This window comes from Notamacropus eugenii, chromosome 2 (assembly GCF_028372415.1).
Source record: "Notamacropus eugenii isolate mMacEug1 chromosome 2, mMacEug1.pri_v2, whole genome shotgun sequence".
Classification (NCBI taxonomy): Eukaryota; Metazoa; Chordata; class Mammalia; order Diprotodontia; family Macropodidae; genus Notamacropus; species Notamacropus eugenii.
The window spans coordinates 189,377,966-189,396,490 of NC_092873.1; the positions used below are offsets into that span (position 1 = coordinate 189,377,966).

General features: G+C 38.1%; 1 protein-coding gene across 1 annotated transcript in view; it reads right to left on the reverse strand.

The window, feature by feature from the left end:
- Positions 1 to 18,525, reverse strand: part of AK9 (adenylate kinase 9) — a 129,243-nt gene that overhangs the window by 10,352 nt on the left and 100,366 nt on the right. Inside the window, exons 31-36 of the mRNA XM_072638085.1 lie at positions 14,223 to 14,436; positions 11,317 to 11,518; positions 9,660 to 9,806; positions 6,578 to 6,798; positions 2,147 to 2,343; positions 864 to 1,033 (exon numbers count right to left, since the gene is read on the reverse strand). Coding sequence (XP_072494186.1) covers positions 864 to 1,033; positions 2,147 to 2,343; positions 6,578 to 6,798; positions 9,660 to 9,806; positions 11,317 to 11,518; positions 14,223 to 14,436 — 1,151 coding nt within the window. The remainder of the gene's footprint in view (positions 1 to 863; positions 1,034 to 2,146; positions 2,344 to 6,577; positions 6,799 to 9,659; positions 9,807 to 11,316; positions 11,519 to 14,222; positions 14,437 to 18,525) is intronic.

The window sequence follows — 18,525 nt, forward strand, 5'->3', positions numbered from 1 at the left end:
AAGCAGTAATGTTTAACTATATTCATATAAAATAAGTGTTCAGCCCTTCCCCAATTGATGCCAACCCTTTTATTTTCTAGTACTTTGCCATGACAAAAACAGCTGCTCTAAATATTTTTATCTACATGGGTCTTCTTCCTTTCTTTGATTTCTTTAGGGTACAGCCAGTCTTATTTTATTACCCATGTAACTTTATAGGTTGGAAACGAAACATTTTTCCCCTAAATAGTGAATTAGAATTTTTTTTTTTTTTGCTGGGGAACAGATGAAAAAGTCATGGTTGTATGAATATGATGAAATACTATTGTGCTATAAGATATGCCAAAAGGGATGGTTTTAGAGAAGCCTAGGGAGACGTATATGAACTGATGCAGAGTGAAGTAAACAGAACCAGGAGAACAATTTATGCAATAACAACACTACTGAAAAGACAAACAACTTTGAAATACTTTATGTCTCTGACCAATACTATAACTCCAGAGGACTCATGATGAAAAATGATCCCCACCTCCTGACAGAAACACGACAGACTCAAAGTGAAGATACACACACATACACACATATGTACATACACACATACATATATACATACACATATAAACATACACACGTACATATATAAACATATACACATATATTTTTGTGGACATGATATACAGGTTTGTGACAGGGGGTTGCTTTCCTTTTTTTCTAAAGGGAGGAGATAATAAGAAGAAAACCTTGACTTTTGATGACAGAAAAAAATTAAATTTAATTAAAAAAATAATTTTTGATCAATAGCTTAAGGCTGTTTATTATTATATAGAATTCTTTTGTGTTAAGGGAACATATCATTTAGTAGCCAGGACAATTCATAGTTTTACCTCTGTTTCCCATCCAGGTAAGTGACTGGACAATATCCCTGAAGTTCTGCACTTTTAGGGAACTGGTTCTTTACTTCTGCTACTGTCAGCTTTTTGGGTAATAGCTCTGGAGATGGGAGAGGATTAGGTGCTAATGGAGCCACATATATTTCTGGGTTTTCCAGGAATTTCTGTAGTAAAAGAATTCAGTGATATGAAAGTATTTATAACAAAGACCAAATAAGTTAAACATCTCTTTGAGATTCTTTTGTTACTGCTCTTAGTTTCCAATAGGAATTAATTTTCCCAAAGCTACAAGCAATTCATTTAACCTCAATTAATTAATTAATTAATTAATAACCTCGATTAGCCTTCCTTTGAGAAGCATCTACTTTAATTAATCCTAGCTTAATCTTTCTTTGCCTATTTCCCCTATTAAATGAGGTGGCTCCATGGAATAGCAGAAACTACACTGGATTTGGAGCCTAGAACATGGTTCTGGATTATGGCTCTGCTGTGATTCATTTATTTTGCTAGTAATTTAATTTCTCTGAGCTATTGTTCCCTCATCTTTAAAATGGGGGAGTAGAAGGGGGTACTCTTCCAATTTTCCTACTCTGTGACTGCCGCTTAAACAGGCAAGATCCAGGACTTAGCACAGAGCCTGGCACACAGTAGATGTTTAACAAATGCTTATTATCTGTAATAAGCACTTGATAAGCACTTAAATGAGTGATGACTGACTAACAAGACAAAGATAAAGCCCACTTCATGAGAATTCACATATATCTATATATTCACTTTATATGTAAAAAAAAATGAGCTCAGGCATACTGGATTACCTTTCAGATTACAATGTATGTCTTTTGGGCTGTCAATTAAAAAAAATAATGGTATTTTCGTGTTTATATAGTGCTTTCCAGTTTGCAAAGTATTCTGTTTACAATAGTCTTTTTAGGTAAGTAATGTAAGCATTATTGTTCTCATCTTACAAATGAGGAAGCTGATGTTCAGGGGAGCTGTGACTTGTCCAAGCTAGTAATTAAGAAGCAGAGCTGGAGCTTGAGCCCACTTGGAATGTCTAGGTTTTTTATTTTTTTCACTGAGCCATTTGGTATCAGATGACTGACTGGGAATGATGAACTAATTTAGCCTCAAATCCTCACAACTGAGTTCTGTTAAACCAGAAATGAAGCAGGCATTTAAAAGAATCCCAAATACCCTAAGACCAAAACCAAAAACAAACCAAGCATGTATACAACAGGAAAACACAAGTCAAAATCTTGAGTTTGGCGTATACTTACATCAAGTTCCACTTTAGAAGCCATTTTATAATAGTGTCCTCTGAATTCAGCTGAAAATTCTAGGGAGCTGGTAACGGAGCAGTCAACCAATTCACCCTTTTCTGCCAGACTGACAGGGCAATACTGTCCAAATTCTCCCAGTCGAGAAAGCAGCTCTTGGGGAGTGATGCATAGCTTGTTAATGCTTGCAGCTTTCCCTGTTGTTAATGAATTAAAGTGGTTTTTTTACACTGTATAATTTTTTTTTCACATGTTAAAAACACTAGCATATTCAGAATTAGAGCAGAAGCACTTTATGACATGTTTTGGGGGCTTAGTGCTAAAATCTACTCAATAGGTTCTGTTATATTTGTGTTTGGGGGAGCCATATTGAAATAGTTATATTTAAGTACAAGTCTGTTTCTTTATGTTGATGATATTGCCAATGATGAAAATATGCAGAAACATTCCTACTAATTAGCTATTACTCAGTTGCATAATTATTCGTTGCGAAAAACGTAAGTCAGCAAAAATTTTTCAAAACCCTATCCTTCAGCTATCTTATTAATTTCTGACACTGCCATTTCATAGATAGGAATGCTTAGGTTCATCCTTTTAGTAATATTTCCAGATGTTCCCTGGAGAATTTTTAGTTACCTATAAGTTTTAAACAAGCTTTAGTTTTTGATATTTTCAGTGTAGTTTTATGACAATGTTAGATACTCTGGAGGAAGAATATAATGTTTCGTGCCTTTGACATATGGGAGGGCACCTCTGAAATGCCCATTTGAAAAAGTTGAGCACAATTTTCACAACTGAATACAATGACAACAATCTGTGGCAAATATACAACCATGAATAGTTCACACTGCTTGAGCAAGGGCCATCAAAGCAATATTCAAGTTTAGTCATTAGTAAGGTTTTGTGCTATTCTTTAGGAAGTTACAACTAAGCTTGTAACACAGCTGGAGAATTTGTTATATACATATAGGTTCTCTAAGTGCAATATTTCTTCTACCTTCATGGAATCTACATTGTACCTTCTAGTTATTGTCATACTTAAAGTTGACAGCTTGGGTTTTACATGAGGTGCAGCTGTATTTCTGTCCTGAATGAGGCATCTCCTCTTCCCAAAGGGGTGTGTGTGTGTGTGTGTGTGTGTGTGTGTGTGTGTGTGTGTGTGTGTGTGTGTGTTTGCACATGCGGGCATGTTTACTACGTGCTTTCAGTATATATTAGATGGCTTCTACATTGAGTTGGACCTCTGCCCTGATTGCAAATTGTTTCCCAACCCTTCCTGATTTTCTTTCTCTGTACTCTAGTTATACAACATAAACCCTTCTTGGCTGGGGTTCCAACTTCTGTCCTAGACTAAAGGACTTCCTACCCAGGTCCTCAATCCTTGGCTTAGCCTTTTTAAAGTTCCATTTCCAGAGAAACTCAGGGTACCCCAGGTATCAACATTCATTCAGGAGAATAGATTTAGAAGACCTGGGAGGTCTCTCAGAGGTCATCTAGTCTAATTCCTTTACTTTAAAGGTGAGAAAACTGGGGCTCAAGGATGGGAAGTGAACTGCCTAAGATCACACAGGTAGTAAGCATCAGAGGCAGGATTTTAACCCAGACCCTCGGACTCCAGAATTGATGCATTTCTCCTAATTGCTCTCCTCCCTAATCTCTCCCTACTCCTTTTTCCTTCCTTGCTGCCTAAACCTGCCTAAGCCTCCCCAATTCTTAAGAAGACCTAGCTAGATCCAGCCAAAGCTTCAAAATATCTTCCTGTGTCTCTCCTACATTTCTTAGTCAACATCTTAGAAAAAGCTGTTTATACTTACTGCCACTACTTTCCCTCCCTCTCACATCTCAACCCTTTGAACTCTGGTTTCTGAAGTCATCACTCAACTTAGACTGCTCTTTCCACAGTTACCAATGATTTGTCAAATGCCAAATCCTTTCTCAAACTTTGTCCTTCTTTACTTCTCTTCAGCCTTTCCCATTATTGATCCCTTTCTTCTTCTGGATACTCCTTCTTCTCTAGGTTTTTGTGACAATACTCTATACTGGTTTTTCTCTTACCCGTCTGATTGTTCTGCAGTTACCTTTATTGGTCATCAACCAGTTCACTCCCACTAACCATAGATATCCCCCAAAGGTCTGTCCTAAGCCCTCTTCTTTTCTTCTATACTATTGTGATTGGTGATCTCATCGGTTCCCATGAATTCAATTATCTCTGTGCAGAGGATTCCCAGAGTTACATACCCAGTTCTAGTCTTTTCTGCATCACCAACTGCCTGGTGGATATTTCCAAATGCATGTAGAAATAGCCATCTCAAACTCAATCTGTTGAACTTCCCTATGGATGCCACCATCCTTTCAATCTTCAGGGTTTACAACCTTAGTATCATCTTTGATTTTCACTCTCCCTTATCTCACATATTTGGTCAATTTCCAATTTTTGTTGTCTCTATCTCCATAATTTCTCTTGCATCTATCCCTTCCCCTCACCACTCACACAGTCATACCCTAGATCAAGCCACCTTTACCCTTCTCTCACCCCATACTATTGCAAATGACCTCCCTGCCTTGAATTTTCCCTTATTCAAAACCACCTTCTTTTAAAAGCTAAGCAAGGAAATTTACATTTAATCCTAGAAGTTGTAAAGAGTTGATGGAGATTTATTCAGTGGGGAAGAGACACAGACAATAAGGAAAGTTACTTTGACAGCTTTGTGAATGATAGAATGGAGAGGGTAAGGGCTAGAGGGAGGCTTGGCTATTATAAGGGTCTGGGCAAGATCTGATAAGAGCCTGAACTAGGCTGGTGACTTCCATGAATGGAGAGAAGTGGATGGATAAGCTTGAAGGTTGAAATGACAAGATTTAGGGTTGATGATCTGGGTATGTGGGGTAAGGCAAATATTGAGAAATCAATAATATCACTAAGGAAGTTAATCTGGGAGATTAGAAGGATGGTGATATCTTGACAGAAATAGTGAAATTCAGAAGAGACTTGGGTTTGGGAGGAAACGTAATGAGTTCTATTTTAGACATGCTGAATTTGAGGTAGTTGGAAACGCCCAAATGATGGCGACAGGATTGGAAATCAGAATGAATAGGGATAAATGTATAGATCTGTGAATCATCAATCTACTATTATAATTAAAACTAGGGTAGGTGGAGAGATAAAACAAGTAAGAGAGTGTTGAGAGAGAAAAGAAGATGGAGAGAATAGAGCTTTGGGGAACCCCCACAGTCAGAAGATGCGATATGGATGATGATCTGGCAAAGGAAATTAAAAAGAAGTACTCAGATAGGTGGGAGACTCAGAAGAGGCTAGTGACAATCAGATAAGAAAGAACCTCTTGGAGGAAAAAGTGCTTCACAGTCTAAGGCTGCAGAGAGATCAAGAAGGATGAAGATAAAGAAAAAGTCCATCAGATTTGGCGATTATGAGAACCATGGTAACTGTAGAGAAAGCACTTTCAGTTGGGTGATGTCAGAAGCCAGATTACAAAGGGCTGACAAATGAGTGAGGGGAGAGGAAGTGAAGAGATAAATGTAGAAGCTTTTTCTAGGAATTTGGCTGAAAAAGGGAGGAGGAAAATAAGGTGACATGAAATGACATTTGATAGGGTCTAGGGAAAATTTTTAAGAATTGGAAAAACAGGCACATCTGTAGGCAGCAGAGGAGTCAGCAGATAGAGGGAAATTAAAGGAGTGTGTGTGTGTGTGTGTGTGTGTGTCTGTCTGTCTGTTTGTCTGTCTGTGTGTCCCTGCATGTGACAGAGCCAGAGCTGGAGCTAGAGAAGAGAGATATAGAAAGAGAGAGAAGAAGACGATAGCAGTGAAATCATCGGGGGAAAAAAGGAACAACAAAGGAAAGGAAAGGGTAAAGAGATGGACTCAGGTAAGAGAAGGATTATTTCTTCATCAAAAACTAGACTAATGGAAAAGAGGGGAAGCTAGGTGATCCAGTGGATAAAGCACCGGGTTTGGAATTAGGAAAGACTGATCTTCATGAGTTCAAATCTGGCCTTAGTTTCCTCACCTGTAAAATGAGCTGGTGAAGGAAATGGCAAATCACTCCAGTATTTTTACCAAGAAAATCCCAAAATGGGGTCACAGAGAGTTGGATCCTTTTATTAAGGGGATTTGTTCTGTGAAGTTTGGATTCAGGGTCAGATAATACAAATATTTAAATTCTTGACTCTCAATGCTAATCATCCTGTCAATATACAATATTGTACTTTAGATTTTACAAAGTGCTAAGTACACAGTTAAGACTTAGTAAAGTTCTTTTTGTATGATTGATTATAGATACAGCCTATGAATTCAACATGGCTTAAAATATGCTATATATTTAAAAGACTTGTTAACATTCTTGGAATAAATATGTAAAACATACATGTAAGAAGCAGAAATTTAGTTTAACAGCAACATTGGTTTTTTTACCTGCTCTTATCCTTTCCAAATACAGCTGGATCCTTTTATTCATCATCTGAACATTCTCAAGCACTTCATTCCACACCCACCATCTGCTGTGAAATCCATCAATTACACACCAGTTCTGATGTTCTTCCTCATAGAATTCCTTAATAACAGCTCTATGCTTGTTTAGACATGAATTCTTGATAGACAAAATCTGTGAGCTGTTATGTAGTGGATAAGGTAAACTAAAGAATGATAAGAAAGAAAGAGAAAAAAGCGTTGTTGCATATATTTTCCTGAAAAGAAGTTTGAGGAAGACAATTGTGTAAATGAACTTGATTTTAATGTTAGTATACTATTCTGTAATTTAAATTCCTTATTTTGCAGCATGTTTTCAAATACTTTAGAAATATATTTTCTATCAGGAGTGTTTGCCACCTATTAGACTTTTCTTCTATTTTTATCATAAAAATATATTCCAAAAAGTATACATTTTAACAGTTAGTGATCAAATAAAAGCAACCTATATTTTAGATTTAGTCATTCTACTCCCTCTTTCATTTCATTTCATGAACCAATTGTTTTGAAGAGAAGAAAGCATAATCTATGCTTGTCTTCTATTTCAAAACCTTGTAAATTTAATTTAACAGCCAAGTAAATATAATACTTCTTGAGCCTTTAGCTGCCATGTACTGCATCTTTAAGACTCTGCTACTTGAATTGTCTTAGGAAGATTCTGAAGATCACATAGCAGGATAAGGTACCAGACACTGAGGTTCTTTCTCAAACTAAACTTCCAAGCATTCAAACTCTACTGCAGAGAACACAACTCAGATGGGCTGGCCACGTTGTTCAAATGCCAAACGTATGCTTGCTTAAAACACTATTTTATGGAGAACTCACACAGGGCAAATGCTCACATGGTGGTCAGAAAAAGTGATACAAGGACACTCTTAAGGTTTCTCTTAAGAACTTTGGAATTGCATGACATGGGAGATACTAGCACAGGACCTGCCAGCATAGTGTGTCCTCATCAAAGGAGGTGCTGTACTCCCTGAGCAAAACAGAACTGAGGTAGCTCAGAAGAAGCTCAGAGACAAGCAAATTTAGAGAATCCACCCCAAATGTTCACATGGACTGTGCCTGAACTGTGGTAGAATATTCTGAGCTTGTATTGGTCTGATCAGCCACAGTGGAACACACTGTAACTTAACTCTAACACAATGATGTCACTTTGAACCTCTTCAGGAATGAAGGATAACAATCAAGGACACTATGCCATCTTCCACAAAACACGGTTTTCTTAATTTCTATTGTTGAGTTATTTAAGTCACATTTGACTCTTCATAATCCTATTTAGGATTTTCTTGGCAAGGATACTGGCATGGTTGCCATTTCCTTCTCCAGCTCATTTTACAGAAGGAAATTGAGGTAGACAGGGTTAAGTGACTTGCCCAGGGTCACTCAGCTATTAAGTGTCTGAAGTCAAATTTGAACCCAGGACTCAGATGTCATAAAAAATGTGTCTTCAGGTATTGAGGGGGCTAGGGAATGCTTTGTAACTTATGTTCTTGCCACGCCTCAGTAAATATCCCTTGTAAGAGCTAATGAAGTTACTTGATTAAGTGATACTGGAGTGGTAGGCATTGAGAACAGGGTCTTGACCCTATATTAGACAGCAGCTTCCCAATCCCCTCAGGGGTGCCCTTAGAACCCAGAGGAGCTGTAACTTGTAACTCATGTGTTGCTATATTTGCTCTAGGGCACCTGATTCATCGGTTATGAATGTGAGTTGGACAAACCTCCATTGTCATCAAATCATCAAACTCAGGAGACCTTTATTCCCTGAGATGGGAAGCCAGCCTGAACCATATAGGAATGGGTCAGGTAAAGCACAGTGGGAATGCTCACAAAGACCAGGATCTCACTGGCCAATTCTAGCCACCCCCAGCATGGAATATTTCTATTAAGTATTATCATCATCCAAAGCAAATATTTGTTTGGTTTTATCTGATGTGTGCAGAAGATGAATATTTTTAAATAGCTAAAGTCACACGTTTTGGGAGGCAATTTTGGATGAAATATTTTCATGAGATTATGCAGTGTTATTTAATAAATAATGCATGGCAGGTGCAAAGAATATGTTTTTAATCCCCTAACTCAACTCTTACAGGCAACTATTTTTCTTCAGCTTTCATCTTTAATTCTACTGCATTTTAATTTGGGTGAATACAAGTGGTTGGGATCATTCCTTCTCATTTTAAAGACATTTCACAGCCTCAGTTTCCTTGATCTATAAAGAAAATAATAGCACCAACCTCCCAGAGTCCTTGTGAGGATTAAATAAGAAAATATGTGTAAAGCATTTCACAAATCTTAAAGTGCAATATAAACACTAGTTATGAGTATGTATTTATATTATTCCATTATCACACTCAAAGCTCTACTGTTGTTGACTTACCCTTTCATTGAGAGAGGTGACAAATTTCATATTTATGACAATTATATCGCTAGGAGGCTGCTAGATAACACAGAGAATAGAGTGCTGGACTTAGAGTCAGGAAACCCTGAGTTCAAATACAGTTTCACATATTTACTAGTTGTGTGACTCTGGGTATGTCACTTAAACTCGTCTGCCTCAGTTTCCCCATCTGTGAAATGGGGTAACAATAGCCCCTACCTCTCAGGGTTACTGAGAAGATCAAATGAGATCATATTTGTAAAGTGCTTTGCAAACTTTAAAGCAGTAAAAGCTATTATTATTATACGAATTTGCACAAAATTATCAATTGATATATTTGTAGAGCTAAAAACAAAACTTTATGAATACTATTTTCGGTTTTTCACTAGATTTCATTGAGCAGTCACACATGATAGTGCATATCTGTAATTCTTGCTCTCAGGCTGGTGGATCTCTTGCACTCTGGAGTTCTGAACTGCAGGGCACCAGACCCATCAGGTGTCTGCATTGTTGGGCATTGGTGAGCCCCCAGGAGTAATGCTTATCCACGTGGAAACAGGTTCATGAGTAGCCACTTCAATTACAAGTGCAGATAGGGTAAGATAGGGAGGTCCAGTCTTTAAAAAAAGTTATTGACCATCTTACCTTTCACTGTTTTGATTTTCTAGTAATGATCGTTTAAAAATCTCCTTTGTAGGGACTTGTAACTCAAAAATTATCACAGGAATGATACTTCTCGATTCCAGGAGGTTCACTTGATGTCTTGTGACAGGAAATCCATCAATTATAACCCTATTAAAGAGGAACTTAGCTAAGTAAATCTTCCCATGTTTTATTCTTATCTATCATTAATATATTTTCTTTTATGTGAGGAAAAGAGATACCAAGTACTAATACAACTTCATTTAAGCAAATAAAATAAATAAATGGCTTAATTGTGGACATGTCCTAAAACACATCAAACATAAGCAGCATATCCCTCCCCCAATTATGTAGTTTTTTTCCCCTTTTCATTAGTTTCTATTGCTCCACCTAAGATACACTGCTGAAGTGCTGCTGTTCATGGATTTCCCTTACATGTCTCATTATCCCATAGATGTCTGTTAGAAAAGGAATATGTCTTGGGGCAAATAACAGTAGCTTTTACTATATTTTCTCATGTAGATTCAGTCCAGGGCTTCTTAACTTCTTTTTTTTTCCTTTTAAATGTGTCATCTTGGTCCCCTCCCAAGGGGGGGACCATCCTAAGATGATTTTTTCTTTTGATTAAAGTGGCCATCCTTGACTCGCTTCTTTTTTTCCACTCATAGTTCAGAAACTATAAAATTCCTTTATTTGATCATATTGAATGTAAGTTAATCAATCTGAATGTAAATTAAAGCATACTATTTTAAATTTTCTGCATTTTTTTCTGTTTTTTCCCCTTTGCATCATCTGTGTCTTCCTTCACAACATGACCAATATAGTAGTATGTTTTGTGTAATTGAAAATGTATAACCTATGTCAAGTTGTTTACTGTCTCAGGGAGGCAAGGAGTAGGATGAGTGGGGGGAGGTAAGGGAGGGAGAGAGAAAATTTGGAACTCAAAATTTTTTAAAAAATGAATGTTAAAATCATATTTACATGTTATCAGGGGAAAGAAAGTATTATTAAAAAAAAAAAAATGAAGGCTTCATAACCCTGTCCTTTATCCTCACCATGATCTCCACAGTCCTTTTTCCCTTCATCTCTAGCTCAATTCTTAACTATCTGCATTCTGGCTTTCAAACATCTTTCAAATGAAACTAATTTCTCCAAGATTGTCTATGATCTCTTAATTACCAAGTTTAATAGCTCCTTCTCAGTCTTCTTCCTGGACCTCTCCACAGCCTTAATTACTGCCTTGACTCACTTCTTAAAGAGGCCTCCTATTAAAGAATGGGCTTTACCTCACTCAAAGTGAGAACCTGAAAAGGCCTTAGCCTAAAAGGGCCAGGGTGACCCATTGTATCCTGAGCCATCTCTAGCTGTCCTGATGAATATCTGGCCAGTGGACCCAGATGGCTCTCGAGGAGAAAGTGAGGCTGGTGACTTTGTGTCCCTCACTCAACTCAAAGTCAACTGAAAGTCATGTCATCGTCTCCCTGATGTCATGGTCCTCTCCAAAAATGAAGGACAAACACAACAAAAAAAACGGAGATTCAACTTTCATCAAAATATAGCACAATATAATACAAAATCTAATACAATCCATCTTGTAAAAATTCTCATGATGTATTTTCAACATTTTAAATATTATATATGTTAATATTAGGAAGCCTACCCTGCAGTATTGCACACAGTATCCATCAGAGCAATTTCTAAAGCCTGGATAGCCAGCTCATCAGGTGCTGTTAATCCTTTATGAAGATGCCAGTTTAACATAAGTGCCAATTCTGTTTCTGGATTGTTGTTCAGTATCATACGCATGGCATCTCCTACTGACAAACGCTGTAAGCCATACTCCTGTGCAAATTTTTTGGCAACTGCAAAGCATAAATAACATTAAACATTTTCTTCTTTTCTCTTTATTTTTTTAAATAATATTTTATTTTTTCTCAATTGCATGCAAAAACAACTAACATTTGTTATTTAAAAATTCTGAGTTCCAAATTCTCTCCTTCCCTCCTTCCTCTCTTCCCTCCCTGAGATGGTAAGCAATTTGATATAGATTATACAGGTATAATTATGCAAAACATTTTTACATATTAGTCATGTTATGAAAGAAAACATAGACCAAAGAAACCCAGAAAAAAGGAGTAAAAAGAGTACACTTTGATATGTATTCAGACTCCATCAGTTCTTTCTTTGGAAATGGATAGCATTTTTCATCATGAATCCCACAGAACTGTCCTGGATCCTTGTATTGCTGAGAAGAGCTAAGTCGTTCACAGTTGATCATAACACAATATTGCTATTACTGGGTACATTTTTCTTCTGGTTCTACTCATTTCATTCTTCATTTGTTCATGTAAGTGTAATGGCAAGTAAAATAGGACTCTTTTGCTGTTTTTGTTTTAGTATAATCAAGAAGTATAATGCCTCAATTTGAATATGACTAAGGAGAATCTTTCCTATCCATTGTCAGGCCTGGGAAAATTTTTAAGAAGGTCCATACCTTTTGTTAATGAGGCACTGGTTCTCAAGGGATGTGATGCCCTCTGGCTCTAAAGAGTGTATAAAGTCTCTGGGGCTGAGGTTTTACTTTAGGGCTTAGTTTTTGTAAGAGTGTTTGGCCAGATGAGGACTCAAGGAAGCCGCTAAGGAGCCCTCTGACTTTGAGAATCCAGATGTCATGCTTCCCTCTCTGTAACTATGGTCAGGCAGTTGGGGTCCAACTGTATGTTGAATTCAGGCAGAGGAAGTCATGTCTGTTGATCTTTATTATTATCATTATCATTTACACAAACATATCTTAGAAGTGCATATTATAGTGCAAAGAATACTGGAATATTTGGCTTCAGATCCTAATTCTGCTACTTGCTAACTGGGTGACCTTGGGCAAATCACATTCCTTCTTGAGAACTTTATTTCCTATCTGTGTGATGAAGTGATAAGGTGATTGAACTAGATAACTAAAGTCCTTTCCAGTTTGTGAACTTTATGATATTAAAGTTATTTAGCCTTTGGATTTTGGTGTGTATGGGGGGAGGGTGGGGGGGGACGTGAAGGCTGGATATGTGACTTTAATCCCTAAACGGGACTCTTAGTATGTAAACTCATTCATTCAATAAGCATTTATTATGGGTCTACTATGTGCCAGACACTGTGCTAAGTGCTGGGGATACGAAAGACGGCAAAAGACAGCCCTTGACCTCTAAGAACTTATAGTGTAATGGGGAGACAGCATGCAAACAAATACATAAGAAGCAAGTTATGTACAGGAAAACTGGAAAAAATTTAGAGGGAAAGTACTGGAATTACGAGGGGCTGGGGAAGGCTTTCTCTCTTCATCAATGAAGTCAGTAACTGGTCTTATCCCTTGTAGTCTTAGATAGTTGCCTCGGGTACTGAAAAGTTGAGTGACTTTATCCATGGTCAAATAGCTAATATGTGTAAGGCAGGATTTGAATCTAAGTCCTAAGTCTTGATTCCCAAACCAGCCTACCATCCTTCTCTCCCTCTCTCTCTCCCCACCTTCTCTCTCTCCCTCTCTCCTTTCTCCTCTCTCTCTCTCCTCCTGTCTCCCCTCCCCCATCTTCCTCCCTATTTCCTTTCCCCCTCCTTAAAATGACCAAAAAAAGTGCTTCCTTTGTAGATTGATTAGCATAGAACTACATCTGATACTATTTATTATAGTGTAGTCTCCAACTAAGAGCAATGATCGCTTCAAGTATTTAAGGTATTCTTTTTTTCTTGAAAGAATTTTTAAAAAATTGTACTTGAGTGTTTCTTAATAGGTTGACTCTCAGGTATTTTAGTAATTTTAAAGCCATTTTGAATGAGATTTCCCTTTATTTTTTTCCCTCCTATATTTGTTATTGCGAGACAGAAATGGTGATGATTTTTATGGTTTTATTTTGTATTTCTCTCTTACTAAAGTTATTGTTTCAATTAGTTTCTTTGCTGATTGTCTAGGGTTTTATAAGTAAACCACCATGTAATTCTCAAATAGGGATAGTTTTGTCTCTTTGTAAATGGTTATAGCCTTAGTTTTTAATGTATACACATATGCATGCATATACACATATGTGTACATATACATGCATGCATGCATACATACATACAGAGAGAAATATGAACATCTTTGATTTATTTCTACATCTATTGGGAGAGCTCTTAGCATTTCCTCATTGCAAATAATGAATGCTAATCTTTTATTTTAGATGTGCAATTTTTATTAAAATAAAATGTAGCTCTTCTATGACAATGCTTTATATGGTTTTTAGCACTGATGAGTGCTGTATTTTGTCACAAGCTATTCTGTGTTTATCAATATCATCATGTTCCATGTGACATGTTCTCATTAGAGTTTATGATGATGGGGAAGAAAACCTGTTTCTACCAAATGAGTTTCTAGGTTTCCCAACAGCAAAGTATGTAGTTCTTCTCCAAGGAGTTTATGTTCTTAGGTTAATCAAAAGCTGTTAGTTCATGATTATTCCCATTAAATTTGTAAGATAAATACATAATCACAGTCTTCAGGCACTTCTCCTTTGCTTAAGAAAATGAAGAAATAAACAGACTCACCTGTAGTTTTCCCTGATTTTGGAGGCCCAACAATTGCAATCCTAATAGGCACAGCAGGTTTTGGTTTGGGCTGACGGATATATTTGATTGGGTTCTTCATAAATTTATCTCTATTTACTTTGTTGGATAAAAAATAAATATACTGTCGATGGATCACAGGATAGGTTGGATTATTTTCATTCACTATAGGTTTGATAGCATCTCCTTCATATAGCTGAAACATAAAATTATTTCTTCAGTTATTTCTAACGTATCTTTATTCTCATTAATTTGGAATCTGTAACTTAATAATAACAATTAGTTAACATTGATGTAGTGCTAACTATGTGCTAGGCACTGTGCTAAGTGCTTTACAATATTTTCTCATTTGATCCTCAGAATAACCCTAGGAGGTAGGTGTTTTTATTATCCTCATTTTACAGATGGGGAAACTAAGGCAAATCACAGTTAAATGACTTGCCCAGGGTCACACAGCTAGTAAGTGTTGGAGGTTAGATGTGAACTGAAGTCTTCCTGACCCCAAGCCTGGAGTTTCATGCCACCTTGCTGCCTGAAAAAAAATTGTTATTTTCAAAATGCTTCTTTTCAAAGAGTTTTATAGCAACTTTAGATGGCTTTGCATATGCATGTAGTCAATATGTCTTTTGTTTTTTAATTATTAATTTTCATGAAATTTAAAATCAACAACTTCAGTTCTCTTCATATTGCTTATGGTTCAGATGGTCTCTTCTGCCACCAAGGTCATTTATACATATTACTAGTCCTTCAATGAAACACTACTCTGCTCCTCATGATGACAGTCTGTGTCCCGGAAGCCTATGTCAACAACACATGAATTCCATGGAGTACTACCATATTGGAAAGGCTTCAGATTTAGTACTGATGATAAGACTGTATTTGTCATCTGATGACTAGAGAGCCTCATGATCAGAAAATGAACACTTTTGGTCATGGTAATCCATGAAATGGGCAACAATATAAACTGTTTTCCTCCCACAACAGAAATAGCAAAGTGGTAGAAAGGAGGCAGTTGGTACTATGGACAACACAACTGTCATTATTCTTGAGGTACAACCTCTATCTAAACACCAGTACTTAACACTCTGGTATAGGAGCTGACTGGCAGCTAGGTGACACAGTGGATAAAGTACTGGCCCTGAAGTCAGGAGAACTTGAGTTCAAATCCAGCCTCAGATACTTACTAGGCATGTGACCCTGGGCAAGTCACTTAACCGTGTTTGCCTCAGTTTCCTCATCTGTAAGATGAGCTGGAGAAGGATATGGCAAACCTCTCCAGTATGTGTCAAGAAACCCCAGATGGGGTCCTAGAGAGTTGGACAACTGAAATAACAACAACAAAAAGCAGGAGCTGAATCATATTCTTTTGACAGGAAAGTTCAAAGAATGGGAAATAGCCATTTTAAAGGGGGATTTTCCTAACCTTGTAGGGGTCATCCCCACCACCAACCTCCTGTTTCTTCTCCTGAGTCACTCCCTTCTATGTCTTCCACTAAGTGTCTGATAAAAATATTGATTAGGTTAGGAACAAGCAGAGAGCTCTATGGCTAGTGACTAGAAGCTTATCTTCAGATTTATATCAATCCATTAATTTTCTTTTTTTTTTTAATTAAATTTATTTATTTAACTTTTAACATTCATTTTCACAAAATTTTGGGTTACAAATTTTCTCCCCTTTTCTCCCCTCCCCCCCCCAAATATCAAGCATTCTAATTGCCCCTATGACCAATCTGCTCTCTCTTCTATCATCCCTCTCTGCCCTTGTCTCCGTCTTCTCTTTTGTCCTGTAGGGCCAGATAGCTTCCTATACCCTTTTACCTATATTTCTTGTTTCCTAGTGGCAAGAACATTACTTGACAGTTGATCCTAACACTTTGAGTTCCAACTTCTTTACCTCCCTCCCTCTCCACCCCTTCCTTTAGGAAGGCAAGCAATTCAATATAGGCCAAATCTGTGTAGTTTTGCAAATGACTTCCATAATACTTGTGTTGTATAAGACTAACTATATTTCCCTCCATCCTATCCTGTCCCCCATTACTTCTATTCTCTTTTGATCCTATCCCTCCCCATGAGTGTCGACCTCAAATTGCACCCTCCTCCCCATGCTCTCCCTTCTATCATCCCCCCCACCCTGCTTATCCCCTTATCCCCCACTTTCCTGTATTGTAAGATAGGTTTTCATACCAAAATGAGTGTGCATTTTATTCTTTCCTTTAGTGGAATGTGATGAGAGTAGACTTCATGTTTTTCTCTCACCTCCCCTCTTTATCCCTCCACTAATGAGTCTTTTGCTTGCCTCTTTTATGAGAGATAATTTGCCCCATTCAATTTCTCCCTTTCTCCTCCCAATATATTTCTCTCTCACTGCTTGATTTCATTTTTTTTAAGATATGATCCCATCCTCTTCAATTCACTCTGTGCACTCTGTCTCTGTGTGTGTGTGCGTGTGTGCATGTGTGTGTGTGTAATCCCACCCAGTACCCAGATACTGAAAAGTTTCGAGAGTTACAAATATTGTCTTTCCATGTAGGAATGTAAACAGTTCAACTTTAGTAAGTCCCTTATGACTTCTCTTTACTGTTCACCTTTTCCTGGTTCTCTTCATTCTTGTGTTTGAAAGTCAAATTTTCTTTTCAGCTCTGGTCTTTTCATCAAGAATGCTTGAAAGTCCTCTATTTCATTGAAAGACCAATTTTGCCCCTGAAGTATTATGCTCAGTTTTGCTGGGTAGGTGATTCTTGGTTTTAGTCCTAGTTCCTTTGACTTCTGGAATATTCTATTCCATGCCCTTCGATCCCTTAATGTAGAGGCTGCTAGATCTTGTGTTATCCTGATTGTATTTCCACAATACTTGAATTGTTTCTTTCTAGCTGCTTGCAATATTTTCTCCTTGACCTGGGAACTCTGGAATTTGGCCACAATGTTCCTAGGAGTTTCTCTTTTTGGATCTCTTTCAGGCGGTGTTCTGTGGATTCCTTGAATATTTATTTTGCCCTCTGGTTCTAGAATCTCAGGGCAGTTTTCCTTGATAATTTCATGAAAGATGATGTCTAGGCTCTTCTTTTGATCATGGCTTTCAGGTAGTCCCATAATTTTTAAATTGTCTCTCCTGGATCTATTTTCCAGGTCAGTTGTTTTTCCAATGAGATATTTCACATTATCTTCCATTTTTTCATTCTTTTGGTTTTGTTCTGTGATTTCTTGCTTTCTCATAAAGTCCTTAGCCTTCATCTGTGCCATTCTAATTTTGAAAGAACTATTTTCTTCAGTGAGCTTTTGAATCTCCTTTTCCACTTGGCTAATTCTGCTTTTGAAAGCATTCTTCTCCTCATTGGCTTTTTGAACCTCTTTTGCCAATTGAGTTAGGCTAGTTTTCAAGGTGTTATTTTCTTCAACATTTTTTTGGGTCTCCTTTAGCAGGGAGCTGATCTGCTGTTCATGCTTTGACTTCATGTCTCTCATTTCTCTTCCCAGCTTTTCCTCTACCTCTCTAACTTGATTTTCAAAATTCTTTTTGAGCTCTTCCATGGCCTGAGCCCATTGGGTGGGCTGGGACACAGAATCCTTGATTTCTGTGTCTTTGCCTGATGGTAAGCATTGTTCTTCCTCATCAGAAAGGAAGGGAGGAAATGCCTGTTCACCAAGAAAGTAACCTTCTATAGTCTTATTTATTTTCCCTTTTCTGGGCATTTTCCCAGCCAGTGACTTGACCTCTGAATATTCTCCTCACACCCACCTCGCCTCCTGATCCTCCCAGACAGCGCTTGGGGTCTGAGATTCAAATGCTGCTTCCAGCCTTAGGGCTTTTGGGGGGGAGCAGGGCTGCTATTCAGTGTGAGATTAAGTTCAGATGGTCAGGTCGGGGCAGGGCAGCCTCTCAGGCTCAGTTCCCTCAGGGGGTTTATGCAGAGACCTTCCACAATGGATCCAGGCTCCTGCCTGCTTGGGGAGCCCTGGTCTGCAGCTGCCTCTCAGCTTCTACCTCCCGGGGGGACCCTGAGTTATGGGAGCACCCCACTCTCCTCTCGACCCGCCAAAGAGACTCTCTCACCAACCCCTGTCACCTGTGGGTGGAGGGACTTGTGTGGCCACTGGAGATCCCGTCCCTGAAGCCTGCTCGGATCTGTACCTCTCGGTGCCGAAGCCGCGGCAGGTCTGGGCTGGGCTCCGCGTCTGCAGCGCAACGGACCTTTTGCTAGAGGTTTGCAGGTCCCTCTGTGGGTGGAGGGACCCACGTGGCCGCTGGAGATCCCATCCCTGAAGCCCGCTTGGATCTTTTCCTCTC